Here is a 21,291-nt window from a genome sequence, read left to right as displayed (position 1 = left end):
CCACATTCGTTCAGTGGGCTCATGACGGCCTTTACGCAAGCCCTGTCTAAAATGTTTACAAATTTGATTACTTTTGGGCTTTACAAGCGTAAAATCGCTTCTCTTTTAAAAAATATGGCTCATACGCCTTTGAAAGTTCAATCGCAATTTTCATCAGCCGAGAATGAGCGTACCTTTTGGTTTTTTTTTTTTTTAAATTGCGCGGGTAAACGAGAGGTTCAGTTATACCAACAGACGAACAGAGGGAATTTCAGAAGTTCCCTCAGTGCAAAAGTCACTGGAACACTCCTAAAACAAGAGCAGTGCGGAATCGAGTTGCTCTTGATGAGCCGTTGTTGTGATAGTGGTAATGATCAAAATGGATTCTTCCTTAAATTCTGCATTACTGGAAACAAACTCAGGTAAAAAGAACAAATCTTCATATAAACCCTACTTGGGCTCAGCCCAGGTTCCAGCCAAATCCCCCATCGAACCCGTCTTTTGCCGTATGTAATTCGGACACCCATCGACCATTCCTTCAAGATAAGGTCATCTCAATCCATCAACTTTCATATTTTTCCCGATAAATGCCTTTTAATCGTAATACCTTGCATTCCATAGCGGATATCATCGGCGTTTGCTTTTACTGTTGTAATTAGTCACTTCAACTTCTCATTATCATTTTGCTGTGTTTGGTTATGCCATGTTTCAGTTCTCTCTTGATATGCACTATAGTTGTTTACAACAACATTTATTACTGTTCCAATGTCTTCGCAGATCTGAGAGAGAACTGTAAATAATTCTAGCTATCTCTTTGCTACTGGGAATCACTTCCACCTTTTAAATACTGTAGGTATGTAAAAGTCGTTTGTGCGGACCCAACCTGAACGCATCCAATAAGGCGGTGTTGGCATGATTATGCTACTCCTTTTTCCTGTCTTCTTCAGTAATAAATCAAGTATACTATTGAGGTTCATGAAGCGAACAAGTTCTGTTTTCATTGAACAGAGCGTAATGGGTGGGTGGGAGCAATTTTTGCTCTAACTTGAGAGCCTTAAAGAGATAGGCATGGGCTCTTATGGAATTAAGTGATGGAAAGGACTGAACCAACTTCACTTCATGGTTAGCTCCCCTTTGAGATTTGTCTTATGAAGTGAATCATTCTCTAGAGAACTACGCTCCCTTGATCTCCCCTTCAGAGCTTGGTTTTCTGTACATGGAGCTCTGAAGGCAGTTCCTTGTAAGGCTTATTCTTGTACTCATGGTATTGATTTCACCCCTATAGTCGACTCACTTTGAAGGAATGCTGTTGCTATGAATGCTCTTGAAAAAATATTTTGTTCAAATGATGCAATACTACATTGAATTCAGATGATCAACATTATCGTCACTGGTAATTTAAGCCTGTTTGCAATATTGGTGAATAATCTGATAGGCCTCATTCCTGATTATCATGGTAGCTCATTGTTGGCGCTGTTTATCGTATGGCTACTATTGAATGAGGATAACCTCACCCTAATACACGCAGCGCCTTGGGCGAAATTTTGTCATGCGCAGTGTACGTTGTGAGTGGGAGGTACGAGGGACGCCCCCTGTAAAATCGTGTTCAAAGGCCTTCCCCTGAAAATTTAGCATGCCCCGTACGCATTCTGATGCTAGTTTTGACTCAGTTCGAGTCTAAAGTTGATAGAAAAGATTATAAGACAGATTATAAGTTGAAAGAAGAAAGCGTTTCATCACTATATTTGTTCCTGGTTACTCTGAATCAGCGTGGTTAAAATTTTCAACGTTGCTTTCCTGAATGGTTGAATTCTCATAGGCTTCTGAGAGGAAGATCTCATCCTCCGCCCTGCAGGTCTTCTGCCAAAGACTTTGCTCCTCGTCCTTGTTAGGAATGTAACAAGAGTACAAGGAGTTTTCAGAATTTGGCAGTTTTCTCTTTTTGTAGTAGTCATTTCTGATTTATCGTCGAATATTGACGGCGTAAGTCCGCAATCACATAGCGTTTGTGGTGTCTGAAAAACTCCGCCTTTATGTTATTTTTTAAAGAAGAACAAATTGACATCATTTCTTGAAGTTTATGCAGAATTTTGTTCGCACAGAGAAGAAAAATCACGGCAGTTTTAAAGAATTGCCTTTGAGCAGTTTTCCATTTAAAAAATAAAGTATGACAAGAAATTTGCAACGTCGCAAACCGAGTTATGTGATTGCCGACTTACACCATCGATATGTTCAAGAAACTTTCTATTTTCTTCTTCAGCACAAGAAGTGTAGTACAGGAGGTCTTCCATTACGTGTTCTGGCGAAGAAATAAGGCAAATTTTGACAATTCGAACCTAAGTCCCAAAAATTCCTCTTTTGAAGAGACCCGTTGAAGTTAAAAACATGCAAATGATGATTAAAAATGCACACTAAAATATATATTTGCAACGAAATGTAATAAATTGAGAGTTTTCTGCGCTCTAAAGATCCATAGTATCTTCTTGGCTACTTATCAACACGTTTACAAAAATAAGAAAAAATGAAAGAGAGAAAGAAAAAAAAATATTGGTGTCAGTAACCTCAGAAATACGCCTGACTGCGAGAGGAGAAAGGCCAGTGACCATGAACTTCGTGGAGTTCGACTCCGCGTGTTGAATTTTGCCAGGGAAACACGTCGCTCCGCGGACCAACCCTTGGAGATTTGTGTCGTTGGCCTGGAGGATTATCGAGAAAATTTGAAAAAATATAACTCAGCAACTAATCGAAAGTACAATAGCATGATTATGAGAAGAGAGTTGAAAAATTTGATTATAGGTATTTTCCGATAAGGAACTATATGTTCGCCTCTCGTCACATCCAAGTGAGGCGAAATAAGTGTTAAGTATCCTGTCTTTCATTCCGTCAAAAAATTAATTTAAGTTGGTAAAACGATTTTCTATTTTAAATTCATTTCGTAGTTTTCCATTGCTCCCTTTGGAGTTTGAATCATCCGAGAATATATAAAAATTATTTCCTCAGGGCTCCTCAGTCAAAAGAGAAAAAACATTACCAACAAAATAACGCTGTATAAGCCGACTGATATGCCTCTCCGATCGATGAACTTGGCCTTAGAATAATGCGCGGAGCGTAAAACACCGGACGAATATTCGAAGTTGCTTAGCTTCGAACCCAACATGCAACTATTTTAACTCCGCGGTGGGCCGGGTTGCATACCCTCCTTTTTGCGGGCGTAATCTGAGATGCACCCACGGTTTCCGCGATCGGGTACGCGGTACGGGTGCAACTAGTGTATTCCACGAGCCGGATGTCTATTTCAGTCAACTGATTGAACGCATTATTAGTTGGACTGGAGTAGCTGTCATATAATCGAGCCCAATTCTGAATTTTACAACCCTCTTATTGTTCTGCCGTGCTAAGGAAAAACGCCGTATGAACCTGCAGGCGTCGCTAAATTTCCTTTGATAAAAAACGAATTTCCTGGTAAACTTATGAATATTTGCTTTCCAGTTTTCCAGATACTTTTGCTCGCAATGTCACCTAAAATGCCTACAAATTTCAAGGAAAAGTATTCATAACTTTCCTCAAAAATGAACATTTTATCGATGGAAATTTGGCTACTCTCGAATGTTCATACGGCGTTCTTCCTTAGTACGGCAGTGTTGCCGAGTATGACAGGTCATGTCTGGTGCTCGCATGCCTATCCTTGCATTTGCGTGCTGAATTGTCAGCACAATATCGTGCAAATTTAACTTACCTCAATTTTTCGGGCTGTTAAGTATTAAAAATTAAGGGAAAAGGCTTTGTAATGCGCAAAGGTGCATGCTGGGTAGTGTCCTTAGGAGATAGCTCAAAACTAGTGATACTGGTATGGTCCATACAGCGGTAACAATTTCAGCATCAGGGTTCTAATATAAGTAGGATTTCGTCCTGTTCCCTATCATTGGAATCCAAAAGTCCCCGCAATATCCATGATATTTTGAATCGTCGCAGCATCAAATGAGTAAATCGCCTCGCTATTTGCTAATTCACATCAGTGGAGCTTACCTTATTGTATTTGAAAGGCTAATCAAATAAAAGAAAGGCCCCTCCAATTGTTTGAAATTTTTTCGCATTTCCACGTGAAAGATCGAAAGTATTGTATCGAGGACGGAAAAAGATTCGAATAATACGGATGGATCGCCCAAAAATTGTTACTATCTCCCGTTTGCCAAAAATTACACTTTGTACCTATCATCTTTTCCATAACTCTGCTGCCTTGCGTGAAAAAATTTGCAAACTGTTTTTCATCTTTTTTTGGGCCTTTCCCTGTTCGTTGCGTGGATATATTCGACAGGTAATATTCGCGTTTACATATACGAAATAAACCATCAAAGGCACTAACACTTATCGCTTTACTTATATTCCTTTACAATTGAAGCCCTTTATATATTTACTTTCTCTTGATGTCAAACCCTCTCGATGTGGATATGGATGATTGCGAACAAATGGACTGCATTTTGCAATTTGGACCTATAAATTCTGGCTCATCTGAAAAAAACACTTATGTGCATAGGGAAACTAATGGCTTATACGTTGTTTTTAAACCGGGCCGGAATTTATAGGTCCAAATTGCAAAATGCAGTCCAAATGATGATGAAGTTTTTTTTTAATCAGGCGATTTTTGTAGCCGAGAAGTCTTGTGAAAAATCGCGACAGCAGGTGTGCATTAATCGTATTGTGCGTTGTAGTGATCTGAAAATACATCAATCACTACGCCTAGCCTCATGGGAAATGTGGACCTACCTCTGAATTGTAGGCATTTTGTTGGGAAACCTACCGTAATTTTCTGAACACTGATGCAGTGAAAGCTGGAGTTCATTCAACTCTGGAGCGTGACTAACGAGACCCCGAGTGATATGAATATGGAGTGGAATCCAAGGCGAATCCAGCAAGTTGGCAACACTGTTTTTTCCTTTTAAACCTTTGGCAATGTATCGATTCTCGCAGGAGCCAGGTGCACCGACAAGAATCGATTATTGAATATGAGCTTAAATGAAGGGAATTCAGTGTTGTCAAATCGCTAGATCTGTCCTTTTATACGCTCAGAAGTTCACTCCGATATTTCTGATAGGCAATGTGATGAAGGGTACCCAAAATTAGTTCTGCCAACGCAGCAAAAAAGAAAAAGGTTCACATTTTTTCAAAAAAATGGAAGGGCATTTTATGGGAGCCTATCAAAAAAGCGACCGGGCGGACGCGTAAAAGCTGGGCAGGCTGAAACCCATTGGCGGATCCAGCATATTGGCAACATTGTTCCTCTCCTTTAAACCCATGCAAATGTATCGATTCATGGAGGGGCCAGGTGCTCCAATAAGAATCGACTATTTAACATAGGTTTAAATTGAGGAAACCCGGTGTTGCCAAATTGCGGGATCCGCTTCTGCTGAAACCCTCCGCGCCTCAGCAAGAAATATGAAAACTACTAAGTCAGCAGACGTAAGGCATTGTCGATTCTTGAAAGTTGGCAGGACTGCCCCCCCCCCCCCCCCATTTAAATGTACGCAAAATAATCGATCCTGAAATCGATATCTTTAATGGATTTAGATGGAGGAACAACAGCGTTGCCAACTTTCAAGAACCTCCGCCGGCGTAAGGTCGTGACGTGCACACCGGTGGAACAACCTTTAACTTCAGAGCAGTTTTGACCAAATTCTTTGCGAACGTGTTGACAGTTGTACGTATTTCTGCTAAACGGAGCTACGTGCATTAAGACATGAGCCCTGAGACCCATAAGAATATATGCGTAACAGAGCTCACGTCATAATGCACATAATTCCGTTCGGTAGAAATACGTCCAGTTGGTCGTGGATCGTGTTCTACCTTAAGGCGGATATCGCGTCACCGCCGTCGCCGGCCCAACGACGAAGGGTTTTGATGGACCACGTGGTAAAGATAGTCTCCAGTCGCAAATGGAGGACTCCTAGCTGAAATTTAAGTTTATAAATAGTCCATTATACTTGACTTGTAAAATTCTGAGAGCTCAAGAGGGAACAAGGCTGAGGAGGTTTTATTTTTAATGGCACAGCGCTCTGCTGTCGCCGCACACTACGCACAGCGCCGGCCGAGCTGTGGTGATGCAGTCCCGTCCTGAATCCTCCTTCGTTGGAGACGTGTGTGCTGCCCTGTTAATTAAGGAAGAACGCCGCATGCTACTTCTCCCGTGCTAAGAAAAAACGCCGTATGAGCCTTCAGACGTTGCCGTATCTCCTTCAATATAAATAACGAATTTGCCGGGAAAACTTGTAACATTTCTCTACATATCTTTCAGAAAATTTTTCCCGCAATTTAATCCAAAATATGTAAAAATTTCGAGGAAAAATAACCATGACTTTCCTAAAAATTACATGTTTTATCCGGATAAATTTGGCAACTCTCGAATGTACATACGACGTTCTTCCCCAGCACGGCAGGATTCGCACGTTCCTTTTTTTTGCACCACTTGTAATTTTTTTCTCTCTGAATAATCTTCCAGAGATCGTTCGCGGTTTAATAATCTAGCAATGTCTGAAAATTTCCGGAGATTCATTAATACTCTGAAAGATAAATACTCTATCGGGAGAAATTTTTTCGATCGCTTTAATGACGTCCTTGCACACACACACGACCACATTGTAGTATCTCTGTAACCCGCTGGAAACGTAAAATGTGTTTCCACTCGATGTAGATTATCATGCACGTGCTTAAAAATATTTTCCACGAAATGGGAAATATACCCAACTTGTAAGAGCATCATTTTCTAAGCAGGCGTATTTTCAATCTGTTACCTTCCTTTTTAAAGTAGAGGGACAACATACTGTCGGAAACTCAAGAGGTGCCTTCAGCTGGTCGTTCATTTCAATCGACAAAGCACAACAAAGCAGGGACAAGACATAGCCAGGTCGACCCAAAGGACTTCGGTTGCTCAACACACTTTTGTGTCGAATTGACCCAAACCGTAGGCTACTTTGAGACCTGGGATCATGAGAAAAGTGTCCTGCCGGACTTATTTACGATCTTGCCCCCCCCCCCCCCCCCCCCGCCAGAAGTCGTGACTTGCTAGTGGTTAGCGCATTGGATTTCCACCGTAGCGATTCAGGTTCGATGGGGACTAATTTCTAACGAGGTCGCAGATTTTCAACACAATGATTTGGTCGATTTGACACAGGGGAAACTAACACTAAAAATATCAATCAACAGCTTATGTTACTCCGTGTTTAACTTCCTATATTAACACAAGATTTTGGGTTTTCTTTCTCATTAAATAGCTGATGTTTACAAAAGGCCCTTTTAACTAATTTTCATTGCCGCAGACAGGAATTTGAAAGACTGGCGTTTCACAAATTTAAAGCTAGTTAAAATTTTTGGCATCGTATTCAGCCATCTGCTTGGAGACGTATAAATCGCCGGTCATTTCTTTCCTTAAACGGTGCTGCCACATAAATGAATTGGAAACAACTCGGGTATGACCTCGGGACGGACTCCAGAACGCTCATGGGCGCAATTCGGATATGCAGACCTCCTGCGCAGGTCCAGGGATAGGGATCTCATTCCCAGGAATTCCTGGCTGAAATTTACCTTCACAGGAAACTTTCGAGTGTCAAAACACACACTTGCATATTAATTCGGGAGGTCGATGTCGTTTCGGTGTCCCACTGAAAAATGGACAGAACTTTTCTCACCGACCTCAAAACCCGGAGCGTTATCGGCCTATCAGGAGGAGCCGAGGCGTTCTACCTCCAGGGTGTCTACCGGTCCCCGAAAGTCCCCAATGTCCCCGATTATCCCCGATTTTGGAAGGGTGTCCCCGATATCCCCGAAAGTCCCCAATTTTCTTGTTCAGGTCCCCCAAAAATGGCAAAAATATCCTAAACACCGGCATTTTCAAAGAGCCTCGCCAAAAAGTGGTGTTTTTTCGCCCCTTTTTTTATACCCGAGTTGGTCAACCGGACAGTGCTCAAACGAAAGCCTATGGTAAGGCAAACTTCCATGCAAAGTTTCAACTTGAAGTGACCCCTGGTTTAGGCTGTACAGCGTTGCCAATTTTCCAGTTTCATGTGCTAAAAACAAGGATATTGGACTATTAGTCCGGTGCATAAGTAGACTAGTACACCCAAGTTGGTCAACGGGACAGGGCTCAAACGAAAGCTCATGGTAAGGCAAACTTCCAGGAAAAGTTTCAACTTGAAGTGAAACCTCGTTTAGGCTGTACAGCGTTGCCAATTTTCCATTTTTATGCGCTAAACTCACGAAATACTGAATCGTCATGGTTCAACAGACTATTATACCCGAGTTGGTCAACGAGACAAGGCTCAAACGAAAGCTTATGGCAAGGCAAACTTCTGGGAAAAGTTTCAACTTGAAGTGAAACCTCGTTTAGGCTGTACAGCGTCGCCAATTTTTCATTTTTATGTGCTGTACTCACGAAACACTGAATCATCATGGTTCAACAGACTATTATACCCGAGTTGGTCAACGAGACAAGGCTCAAACGAAAGCTTATGGTAAGGCAAACTTCTGGGAAAAGTTTCAACTTGAAGTGAAACCTCGTTTAGCTGTACAGCGTTGCCAATTTTCCATTTTTATGCGCTAAACTCACGAAATACTGAATCATCATCGTTCAACAGACTAGTATACCCGAGTTGGTCAACGAGACAAGGCTCAAACGAAAGCTTTTGGTAAGGCAAACTTGCGGGAAAAGTTTCAACTTGAAGTGAAACCTCGTTTAGGCTGTACAGCGTTCCCAATTTTCCATTTTTATGTGCCAAAATGAAGGAATTCGGGACTAATAGTCCAATGCATCATAATTAAACAGACTAGTGCATTGGTCTACGAGCTGAATTCTACCCTGAGATCGAATAGAAGCGCAACTAAAGGCCATCGTGAACTTTTCGAAGCAGTGTTGAAAATAAATGTACACAATTTGGCAACGTTACTCTGAACTTTCCATTTTTGCCTTGAACAGAAATCATGTACTATGTTATGGTGATATTCAGTCATCAGAATGACATGAGTGCCTTGGAAATTACGTTATCGAAGCATTCACGTGAGAAAATATTTAATTTTTGTAAGAAATTAAAATATACTTCGCAAAATTGCGTTCGGAATTCAATTTTCTCCGTCAGTAGCGTTCATTTACTATCGAGTCGTAATGTTTAGCCCATACTCATCAAAGTTATAGCCCATGAAGGTACGTTTTCCGCCAACTCTCGGAAAAACCCTAATTTTATGTTAAAAAAATTAATAATAAATCGGCAACACTGCTTCGAAAAGTTCACGATGGCCTTTAGTTGCGCTTCTATTCGATCTCTAGGTAGTATTCAGCTCGTAGACCGATGCATTAGTCTGTTTAATTATGATGCATTGGACTATTAGTCCCGAATTCCTTCATTTTGGCACATAAAAATGGAAAATTGGCAACGCTGTACAGCCTAAACGAGGTTTCACTTCAAGTTGAAACTTTTCCCGCAAGTTTGCCTTACCATAAGCTTTCGTTTGAGCCTTGTCTCGTTGACCAACTCGGGTATACTAGTCTGTTGAACCATGATGATTCAGTATTTCGTGAGTATAGCGCATAAAAATGGAAAATTGGCAACGCTGTACAGCTAAACGAGGTTTCACTTCAAGTTGAAACTTTTCCCAGAAGTTTGCCTTACCATAAGCTTTCGTTTGAGCCTTGTCTCGTTGACCAACTCGGGTATAATAGTCTGTTGAACCATGATGATTCAGTGTTTCGTGAGTACAGCACATAAAAATGAAAAATTGGCGACGCTGTACAGCCTAAACGAGGTTTCACTTCAAGTTGAAACTTTTCCCAGAAGTTTGCCTTGCCATAAGCTTTCGTTTGAGCCTTGTCTCGTTGACCAACTCGGGTATAATAGTCTGTTGAACCATGACGATTCAGTATTTCGTGAGTTTAGCGCATAAAAATGGAAAATTGGCAACGCTGTACAGCCTAAACGAGGTTTCACTTCAAGTTGAAACTTTTCCTGGAAGTTTGCCTTACCATGAGCTTTCGTTTGAGCCCTGTCCCGTTGACCAACTTGGGTGTACTAGTCTACTTATGCACCGGACTAATAGTCCAATATCCTTGTTTTTAGCACATGAAACTGGAAAATTGGCAACGCTGTACAGCCTAAACCAGGGGTCACTTCAAGTTGAAACTTTGCATGGAAGTTTGCCTTACCATAGGCTTTCGTTTGAGCACTGTCCGGTTGACCAACTCGGGTATAAAAAAAAGGGGCGAAACTTGGCGAGGCTCTTTTCCTTCCTTTCTCTTAGTATATCGGGGAAAAAATTCCCCGATTTTCTTGAAAAAACACCCCTAAAAGTCCTCGAAAGTCCCCAATTTTGGTTTTTCATAACTGGTAGACACCCTGACTTCAGAAGGGCTCTAAAATTGGCGAAAATGTCGGAAAAATGTCTCATCTCCAAGTGAAGCAGACAAAATTCTCCAACTACATAATACATCCTGATCCTGTAAAACGGTATCATAAAAAAGTACTGTCAAGGGAATATCTACCGGAAATGCTCAACATTTCCGGTTTCATCAGCTGATCGCCAGAAACACTTTTTGATTGCGCGCGAAATTTACAACTTCAAGTGAATATTAACGGAAGTTTTCAGTAATTCCGGTTACACCAGCTGATGCCGGATAATGTTTTTGATAACGCGCGAAAGGACACAGCGTCAAGTGAAAATTTACCGGAAATAATCAGTATTTTCGGTTAAATCAGCGGATCGCCGGAAACACTGTCCGATTACGCGCGAAACTACACCCCCATGGAATGTTCCCCATTTTCTCTCTTGTGTTATTCTTCGTTTTCTCAATTCAGTATCAATCAATTGTTTTTACATTTGTGTTACAGGTAGGTTGAATAATCATAAATATTACAACATGCCAGATAATTTGTCAGCAAGCCCGTTTGGTAAGTCTGATCATCAATTTTTAAATTAAACATGGGGCTTGACTCTCTGGTTCAAAGAGCTCCGGCTCGTGATCTGTGGTGCGTCGCAATTTGAGGCCTAGATACACCTGCGATTTACAAGCGCTTGTTGGAAGTGAAACACTAATAGGTAGAGTGCCTACATAGGGAGAGTATGGACATCTCGAAATATGTAGCTTTTAAGGCCCAAAAGGGTAGGTAACCTTTGACAACGAAAAGTGGACTGCATTTTGCAATTTGGAACTATAAAGTCTAGCCCGGTTTAAAAACAACGTATGTGCCATTAGTTTCCCTATGCTCATAAGTGTTTTTACAAAAGAGCCAGAATTTATAGTTCCAAATTGCAAAATGCAGTCCAAATGTCACTGCCAATCTTTAGACTTTAATATCTAACGAAAATGGACAAGAAAATTCAGAAGTATACATTTTTCCGCAAAAATGAGTAAGTTTATGCATAAACTAAGTCAAATACGTGCTTTATCAACGACAGTGCCCAACAATTGTGATAATAAATCATTCTGGATAATTTGAATTCATAGATTGCCTACCCTTTTGGGCTCTAAGAGCTCCATCTCCTAACCTCAAAATTTTCGATACGTCCATACTCTCCCTATGTAGGAACTCTACTAATGCGCAAGGAGGATATCGATAGCTCGATGTCGAGCAATCGCACTGAAAAAAAAAAAAAAAAATCTCGGTGCATTTACCAAGAAAAGGGTAAAATTATCAGGAATTCAGGGTTCTATTTGATCCCAGTTTTTTCTTGGTAAAATTACCATTTATGGAATTGGTGATTTTACCGAGAAATCTCAGTAAAATTATTGAACTTTCTCGGTAATTTTACTGGACCTTGGTAAAAACGCCAATATTTTTTATCGACTGTGGTAGATACCGAGATAAAATGGCAAAGTTACCGGGAATTGATTACCTGAAAAAAAAAACAGTAAAAATACCGGTTTTAAGGTAAGCTTACCAGTCTATCTTGGTAAAATTACCAATAATTGGTAAAAAAGTGAGATGGTAAAGGTACCAACGGACCTTGGTAAAAACGCCGAGAATTTTTTTTCAGTGCGGAATCCTGGTTTCCCATTGGTGTTTCACTTTCAACAAGCGCTTGTAACTCGCAGGTGTATCTAGGCCTCAATGGCCGGCGGCGAATCTGTGTCCGGAGGCGGTAGGAGCATTCGGACAGGACACAGGAAGCGCCAGCGTATCCGGTCAGAGAATGGGAAGGAATGCCAATATATCCCGTGGTAGCACCCAAGCACACCTTCCATGTCTACGAGGGGTGCGGGCCGCGGCGGGAGGGAGGGTGTCGGCCACTTGGCCAGGTTGCGATGCAAACGTGGAAATGCAAGCAGGAGACGCGCCTCAAAATAACTCGGCCCCGAACGGCGGGTCCTCGCTCCGCCACCCGGAATCGGAGACAATATATTTTAGAGACCTCGCACCGAAGATCTGAGCTATGACATCGGGTGAGGCACAAGTTCAGCCCGCAGGTCAACGCTATTTTTCGCTGTAGAGTACCTGTGTACAGAGTTGCCGCGGACAGGGAAAACCGGGACATGCCGGGGAATTTTAAAAAATCAGGGAAACGACGAAAATGTCTGGGAAAAATGGAGATGTTGCATGTGTGAGGGATTTGCGATTTGACCATTGATTCTTATGTAAAAGTTCGCGAGAAACACGATGGTGCCACTGGTTTTCTCTGAAATCAACTCCCAAGCTCAAAAAAAGCTCTCAAGTTGAGGTCAAAATGGAGGGGATATCCCACGCTACCCTGAGAGTCCACCTTTACATCAAGACGAACTCTCCATGCAAAGATAGGGAGCAAATACATTAGCAGTGATGCCGTGTTTTCAGTTTCCGAGTCCCCAAATAAAGTGGCAACCCTGCTACTGTATTTGCTCTCTATGTTTGCATGGAGAGTTTGTTTTGATGGAGAGGTGGACTCTCAGGGTAGGGCGGGATATCCCCTCCATTTTGGCCTCACTTTGTGAGCTTTTTTTGCGCTTGGGAGTTGATTTCAGAGAAAACTAGTGGCACCATCGTGTTTCTCGCAAACTTTTACATAAGAATCAACAGTCAAATCGCAAATTCCTCACACATGCAACATCTCCATTGACTCCAGAGTGTCTACAAGCTCGGAATTTCAGAAAAGTCCGGAAATAGTACTGATCTTTTAAGGGCGGCCCGGAAGCACTGAAAAAGTGCGGAAATTCCGCAAGAAGGGCCGGAATTTTTCTAATTTTTGTCTCAATTTGAGCGAAATTCAAATTTTTGAAATTTTTGAAATTTCGTCAATAATTGGAGGTTCTGAAAAAGTACTGGATTTTTCTGTTGAGAAGGTACTGAATTTCTCGGCAATGTACTGAAAAAGTACTGTCAAAGTATTGATTTTTGGTTATCCTGTTTTAGTAGACTCCCTGGACTAGCACCTCAATTTGCTTTTTAGGATGGGTTTGACGTTTCGAACAACACATTTTGCCCGATAACCATCTCCAATCATGTCTTTTTGACCACCTGGCATATCTTCAGTTGTCAGGGAATTTCACCAACATGTGTCAGGGAATTTCATTTTTTAGATTTGGTGTCAACCCGGTATAGCGAGAGTATGGACAGCTCGCCTCAGGGCTTAGGGCCCGAAAAGGCAGCCAGCCTTCTAAAACACCAAATTTCACTAATAATCTTCGGATTCCACTTCAAACTAAGACGGCCAAGAATGTGCATTAATGAGCGTTCTGCTGCAGAAATGAGTAAAATAAGTAAAAAGTCAATTTTAGATGAATCTAAGCTCTAATTTTTGACTTCCAAAAGTATTTTTTACACCACAGGGAAGATTTTCGGGATCTCTAAAATGTATTTTCTCTCGGTGGGATCGGCAAAATTTTCCTGTACCTCACGGACAACACCAGGAGACCATCCACTAGCCCCTTGGCGTCAGTTGGAAAAGACCATTAGACAGGGTTTTTAAATTGAAGCATCAATTGAAATGTTTCCTCCTTTGAAATATTCCTGAGAGCAGGAGAATTTTGAGAATTTGAAAAATCAACTCGTGAGTGAGAAATTTTCGTATTGTGGTTCAAATTAAATCAAGAGATTCGCACTTTTTTCAATGGCTTGTTTGGTTTCCCCCCTTTGTTTGGAATTTACACCACCTTTTAGAAGGAGGAGGGGGGGGGGGGGGGGGTTATCAATTAACTTCTTTGTAAAAGATAATCGATCGGTTTGTAGTAACTCATTTGGATTCGGAGGGACTCGCAGAAGTCAAGCCCGAAGAAAATCAACTTTGCATCAATTTTTCAAAACTCAATTTTTGACGTAAAAGTCAGAATGAATGAAAAATAGTGTATGCATTTTAACTTTGTAATCCATTTATTGATGTATCACGATTGAAGTGACAGGAGGCCCGTACCGCCCAACGCCCAACCACTCGCCTGTCGGTGAGGATACTAGGAAGTGAGAGCGAAACTAATATGTACATGTTAACTCTTCGGTATGTTTGCTCACCGCTCTGACCTGAAATTGTTGTCACTCTTCCTGCAACGTTCTAGACGACAACTGAGATCACATGATCACTGCGGATTTTGCTTTAAGTAAATCCCCGAAATATTCCAAAATCTCAAGCCCTTTAAAGGAGTAACACAGCATTTGCGCCTATTCCCATTTCAATTGTCACTGTACTTGTGTTAAAACACCTTTTTTGCCACTTGTTTTGTTTGTCAATTTCAGTTTTCATTCACTGAATATTTTTCAGTAGGCAGTTTTTACAGCGCAATGCTCTAATAATCCATAATTTAGGTGTAAGGGAGCTCAAACGTTTGAAATCAAGGTGTAATGGCAAACTTTGTCGTGTGCTAATTTCAAGGGTCGCGATTACGATTCATTCTAGTTCCCCGAGCTAAATTGCAAGGTCTTAACCAGAATCGACCTAACTGAATTCCTCTTTGCTTTTAAAGTTCTGTCGTGTTTAATTTTTTAAATCGAAAACTAAATTATATGACGCCTAAAAATATTCGTAAGTTTTTACCAATTTTTATGGTATATTCTCACAGAATTTTAAGGCGGAATGTCCTTTAGCTCTCGATTGAAAAGGAAAACAGAACTTACGGAGAAATACAGCAACACGGGATGTAATTTCAAGCTAGTTCTGCTCAATGTTGTCCACTTTGGATCTAGAGTCCAGACTCTTGAAAACATTGACAAGAAAAAATGCTCTTGATTCAAGCGGATTTCTGCTTGAATCAAAACGAAATCAGCTTAAGTAAATTAAGAGGCTTGGTTCTTGATTTAAGCTAGATTCTGATTGAATCAAGAGTACTTTTTCTTGTCCATGTTTTTAAGAGTCTGGACTCTAGATCCAATGTGTTTTTTTTTTCCAGTGCAATTAATGAGGGTATTTTAGTCGCACTGTATCAAAATTGAGTTCCTCAGGTTTTATTTTCTTATACTTTTAACCGTACCTAACTCAACTATTTCACTCTAATCGGGCTATTTTGAACCCGGTATATGCGTTCCTCGTACGTTTTTTCTCAAAAAATAGTTCTTGAAACTGAAAATTCAAATCATAGTATTTTGGATAGATAACAACATTTCGGAAAGTCTTCTTGCCACACAGCTCATCTGTTATGACTCGAAAGCACGACATCTTTTTATTTTCTCTTGGAATACATCGAAGTCTAAGTAACGCCTTCAAGAATTAATGCCTTCGTGACCGGAGCAACTTAGTTAACGGTTGTGTTACTGCTTTTGCGCGTCCGTGTAAATGAAGGCGCTTGCACGATGTTCAGCGATCAATACGTAGACGTAGCTGTTGATCTCTCAATAACGATGACGCGGTCCTCACTACATTATAGCGACTAATGACAGCAATTGATTAATCTTTTTCTTTACCTCCTTGTTTTCCCGCTTGTTAATTTTTAGTCAATTTTGCTTAGTAATTTTAAGTCCATTTCTTAATTTTGATTTTTGATTTCTTATTATTTGAGATCAAATGAATTTGCTTTACTGCCTCTCAAAATTTTGCCAAATTTTTCTTCTTTCGTTTTTACCCGAAAGTACCCTTCAGATAAATGAAAAGGAACAAAAATAGTAAGAAAAATGGATCAAGAGAAATCATCTTGTTAAAATATAAGTAAAGGTAGAGTTTGTCCAATGGAAAATTAGTTTATCCGGAAATGTTAAAAACTATGCAATTTTGTTGGTTTTTAAGTTTATTTGGTGATTTAGTCCATACGATGAGCAAAAAATGCCAAGGCCGGTTTAAATACCATGTTTTTCCGTCCAGTACCGGTGTTTCCAGATATGGCCTTTTGAAACTCGGCAGAATTAAAAACGAGCGTTAAAGGTTTAATAGTGAAGGTTGCACGTTTAATTCGATCTTCGTTCGCAAAACTCAATAATATAGTGCAAAGGAGGTAAGTAGCTGCAATGCCGAGGGTCTTTTTGTAAAAATTACGTGACGTTAAAATTCAGAATTCTAGACGCTCCTCCCTTCTCGTCGCACAGGCCTGCATCTTGAACAAAACAAACAATAATTTCTCAAAATTCGTTTTTCATAGTTCCACAGCGTATATTTCCTGTATCTGTTTTGATGAGCATAACAAGCCAGGAACTTGTGGAAATTGCTTTTGTCTTTCCATTTTAACGAAAATGACTATAATTTTCTCATTAATTCAAGGGCTAATGGCAGCCTGCACAGACTCTGAAAGCTTATTAACGAAAATCGAAACGAAGAGGTGGTGCCCCTCGAACCAAAGAATTTCTCGCTACGAGCCTCCGCTTAAAGTTCAACCTTCAGTTTAAGGTAGCACAAGGGTGCAGAAACAGGGTGTCTACTGTATACCGTAAAAGCACGGATACATTGAAAAATCGCGGATTTCGGAAGGTCGTTACGTAAGTGTGGAAAAGGCACGGATTTTCTGTGAAAAGGTACGGAAACTCGAGATTTTCATGATGAACTCAACGAAGTAGCCTTGGGGGTACGCGATTTCCTAACATAATTCATCAGTGGCGTGGCGCGAATTGCGATATATCGATTGTTATGCCGTTTAAACCTATGGGAAAGGATCGATAAACAGGGTGTTCGTAGCGAACACCTTAATAATCGATTCTTTACCATAGGTTTAAATGGCATAACAATCGATACATCGCAATTCACGCCACGCCACTGTAATTCATATACCAAGTTCCCGGTTCGATTCCTCGTGGATTTCGGTTTATTCCTTCGGCATTTCATCTTTCCACTTTCCCAATTCGAAAACAGTTGGAAATGCGTGTAAAATGCGATTTTTGAGAATCGTCAAAATGAGGAATTTTCGAGAAAGTAAGGGAAAAGCAAGGGAAAGATACTGTAAAAGCAGGGAATTCAAATGACAGGGTACCAGTAGACACCCTGAGAAAGTTCCTGATCTCTCGACCAATTTTTTCGCAAATTCCCACTTAAAAACCCTCACCTCGCCATCAAAAAAACGTCGCTTCAGTTTCAGATGAAGGTCAATCCAGGGGTGCAGAAAGTGTGCCATCACCCGCTCCGGCAGGCGCGTCAGAACGTCGAATGATCCCATATAGATTATGGATCCTATATTTGGACAGCCGACATTTGTGTACATTTTTCTTTGACATTTTCAGATATCTGAGATTAAATTGCGAACAATATTGACTAAAAATTTTGGGGAAAAAATATTCACAATTTTCCCAGTAAATTAGGTTTTTATCGAAGGAAACTTGGCAACGTCTGAAGGCTCATACGGCGTTCTTCCTTAGCATGGCAGCACTGCCCACCTTGCCCCTCTCCCCGAATAGTTCCAATAAAGTTGGTTTCGTCTGCGGTAAGTTATGCACAGAAGCAAGCTGCATTCGCTGCATTAGTCAAAGCGAAATTGCCGTGCTCAAAAATTTCGCACGTATGGATACTCCAGCATTGCCGGATCTCTTCTAAGAAAATACGAATTTTCTCTTGAAAACTCTTTGAGTTTTTCCCCATTAGGTAATTTTTTTCCGGAATTTTCTTTGCAATATTGTCAATCGCCTCTGAAAAATGCGCAGTGAAAGATGCTAGTATATATTCTCATAAATGATTAACTGCAGTGGTAAAATTTGAATGCCCGTACAGCATTGCTCACACGGCAGCAGGACAGGACCGGATTAAGGGGGTGGCCACATGGGCCGCGGCCCATGGCAGCAAATCTAGGGGGCGGCAAAAATTTGCAATTTTTTAAGTGTAGGTAAAAAAAAATCGGATTTATAAAAACAAAATTACAGACGAGAGAAGGCGACAAAAACTCTCATTTCCTGAGAGTATAGTAATTTCTAATTTTGTCGTCTCTTAGTGATACAAGAGACGGCACCCTCAATAAGCCGAGTTACGAGAGAAACCAAACACGCAATTTGGCCAAACGGCGCGACTTAGAGAGAAATGATAACGAGGACTTGAGATGAAAAGGAGAAGTCCTCGACGCGGCGATCGGCATGTAACATATATTAGCGCCTACAAGACTGCACGAATACTTCACGCATTGCGTCCAACACATTGCGGTCAGCGTGAAACGGATAGCGCCTACAAGAATGCATGAATACTTCACGTATTGCGCCAAACACAGTGCGGTAGCATGAAACGCATAGCGCCTACAAGACTGTGTGAATACTTCACGCATTGCGTCCAACGGTCCGTCCGGTGCGGCGGCGGAAGTTAAAATCATTGAACCACATTTATATTTGTTCTTTCATAATTTTTTCGTTCATTTCTTATGAATGGAAGGCCTTGTCCACACAGAGATAGGTTTACGGAACTTAACTTTCGCGCAAAGTTAAGAACTTTTGCTAGTAGTGTTGACAGGGCTTTCCCAAAAAATGTGTTCAACACGAGTAAATGCGTCTTATGCACCCCTCCCCCGCTGGCACGTCCATTTGATGGTTTTTATCGAGTTTCAAAACGAATGAGAAGGGGGCGGCAAAATATAGGCGGCCCATGGGCAGCAAGTAGGTGAATCCGGCCCTGCAGCAGGGTGATGCGTACTGGTCCGGACAATCCGGAAAGTCCGGATGTAGTCTTGATTTTTTGAGGGTGATTTGGAAACGCTGAAAAAACACGGAAGTTTCGCAAGAGGGTCCGGAAAGTTTCACCTCATGCCACGCGTGTTTTTTTAATTTTAAGACAGCCTGAAAAGTATGTAATCCCTCGCGCATTGATTCATATGCAGGGGCCGAATTTCGTCGATTCTTTCTCACGGAGGTGCAACATCCATCGATGAGGCCAAACCGCCCCACCGGCCAATCAGAAGCGCTAAGCCGGACCTAAGTGCAGTCGAGACTTGTCGTAAAAGTATATTTAAGTACGGTGGAAGGATCAACAAAATTCGGCGCCAGCATCTATCCACAGAATCGCGATTGTGCAGCCAGTTAATCCTCAGGCCACCAATGAGCTTCGATTTTCGTAATATTGTTGCGATTTGCGCGCGAATTTAAAAAACTTGAAATACCTACACGCCATTTTAGATACTTTTTTCTATTTCGTTATCTAAAGGTAACGCAAAAGTATTTAATTTTTCTGATGAGGAGGTACTAAAGTTTTTGGAAAAGTACTGAAAAAGACTTTTAAACGCGGTGACGTAGACCAGGGGGGGGGGGGGGGTCCAGGGGGCCTGGAAGCCCCCCGCCCCTCCCCCCTCCCCCGCTTAACCTCGTTAATTGTACCTTTTTTTGATTTTTGGAGGGCAGACCTAAATGTTATCAGGGACGTACACAAAATAACGTAAAACCGTCACGGGAACACCCCCCCCCCCCCCCCCCCCCCAAGAATTCCTAGCTACGCCACTACTGTTATAAAGCACTGACTTTCCGCTAGCCAGTTTTCGTGAACATCTTGATGCAGCCACGGTAGCATACTGCCGTGCTAAGGAAGAACGCCGTATGAACCTTCAGGCGTTGCCAAATTTCCTTTGACAAAACGCAGATTTTCTGGTAAATTTATGAATATTTTCATCCCAATTTTTTAGATAATTTAGTTCACAATTTTACCTAAAGATCCTGAAAATGTCGAGGAAAAATATTCGCAACTTTCCTCAAGAATGAACATTTTATCGAAGGAAATTTGACAACGCCTGAAGGTTCACACAGCGTTTTTCCTTAGCACGGCAGCGTAGCTTCGCTCCAGTCAGTGGCGATTTTCGAACTTCGGCAACTCTGGGCATGGGGCCTCGCCCATTTACTCGCATGCGAAAAAATCGATATCCATCGATTTGCCGTCTCACGAAGGATCGATCATTTATAATGGAGTTAAACGGGGGGAAAGCAGTGTTGCCAACTCGCGAGCGTCTCGGCCGGCTCGCTCTAAAGTTAGGCGCATGGGCAAGGGGCCCGGACCCGGGCAGTGGTGGATTCTGCCCGGAGCGGAATTATTGATGGCTCGATTCCAATGGACTGCGGCCTCTGGCGCGGAAGAAAGAGGCCGCGTGCCGCGCCGCGCCGCCATCAACCGACGAACGGACGACCGACGGACGCACAGAGACTTTCTCCGATTAGCTGTGCTGTGACACGGTTTGTGTGGACCGCGAAATTTTCCTCCTTCTCCAGCCCTTTCTCGCCCTTCCCCACCGCCCCCACCTCTTGACTTCCCTTGCCTCGAAGCTTTTGAGCCGATCCTTCTGATCCCTGTAGTGGCGTGCAATTTATCGCATCGATTTTACCGAAATTCCTAGTAGTTTTGAGTTTTTTACCAAAAAAAAGAGTCCGCGCGAAAGCCCCCCCCCTCCCTCTCTTCAGGAAAATTTATCGCATCGATTTTACCGGTATTCCTAGTAGTTTTGAGTTTTTTAGCAAAAAAAAAGAGTCCGCGCGAAAGCCCCTCCCCCTTCCCTCTCTTCAGGAAAAAAAGTAAGGATTAAATTGCCGGCGGTCCGGAAAACCGGGAAAGTCAAGGAATTTACGACGACCGGGACAAGTTAAAAAAAGTCTGTACATTCGTTTGTGTGGACCGCGAAATTTTCCTCCTTCTCCAGCCCTTTCTCGCCCTTCCCCACCGCCCCCACCTTTTGACTTCGCCCTCACCTCGAAGCTTCTGAGCTGATCCCTCTAGTGGCGTGCGATTTATCGCATCGATTTTATCGAAATTCCTAGCAGATTTTGACTTTTTAAGCACGAAGGAGTCCACGCGACACCCCCCCCCCCCCCCCTCCACACAGGAAAAAAATGGGAAGGATTAAAAGGACTACATTTTGCAATTTGAAACTATAAATTCTGGCTCTCTTGTAAAAACACTTATGTGCTTAGGGAAACTAATGTTACATACGTTGTTTTTAAACCGGGCTAGAATTTATAGTTCAAAATTGCAAAATGTAGTCTAAATTGCCGTCGGTCCGGAAAACCGGGA

General features: G+C 41.8%; 1 protein-coding gene across 2 annotated transcripts in view; it reads left to right on the top strand.

Annotated features, from left to right (window-relative positions):
- Positions 1–242: 242 nt before the first annotated feature.
- Positions 243–21,291, top strand: part of LOC109035892 (uncharacterized) — a 117,401-nt gene continuing 96,352 nt past the window's right edge. Inside the window, exon 1 of one of the 2 annotated variants that reach the window (XM_072295829.1) lies at positions 243–401. In XM_072295829.1, the coding sequence (XP_072151930.1) occupies positions 350–401 (52 nt within the window). In that variant the 5' untranslated portion in view covers positions 243–349. Of the gene's footprint in view, positions 402–10,858; positions 10,905–21,291 lie in introns of those variants that run through there. The other variant, XM_072295830.1, reaches the window with a different exon arrangement.

The sequence above is a fragment of the Bemisia tabaci genome, chromosome 2 (genome assembly GCF_918797505.1).
Source record: "Bemisia tabaci chromosome 2, PGI_BMITA_v3".
Taxonomy (NCBI): Eukaryota; Metazoa; Arthropoda; class Insecta; order Hemiptera; family Aleyrodidae; genus Bemisia; species Bemisia tabaci.
This window is presented reverse-complemented; position numbering and strand designations above follow the sequence as displayed.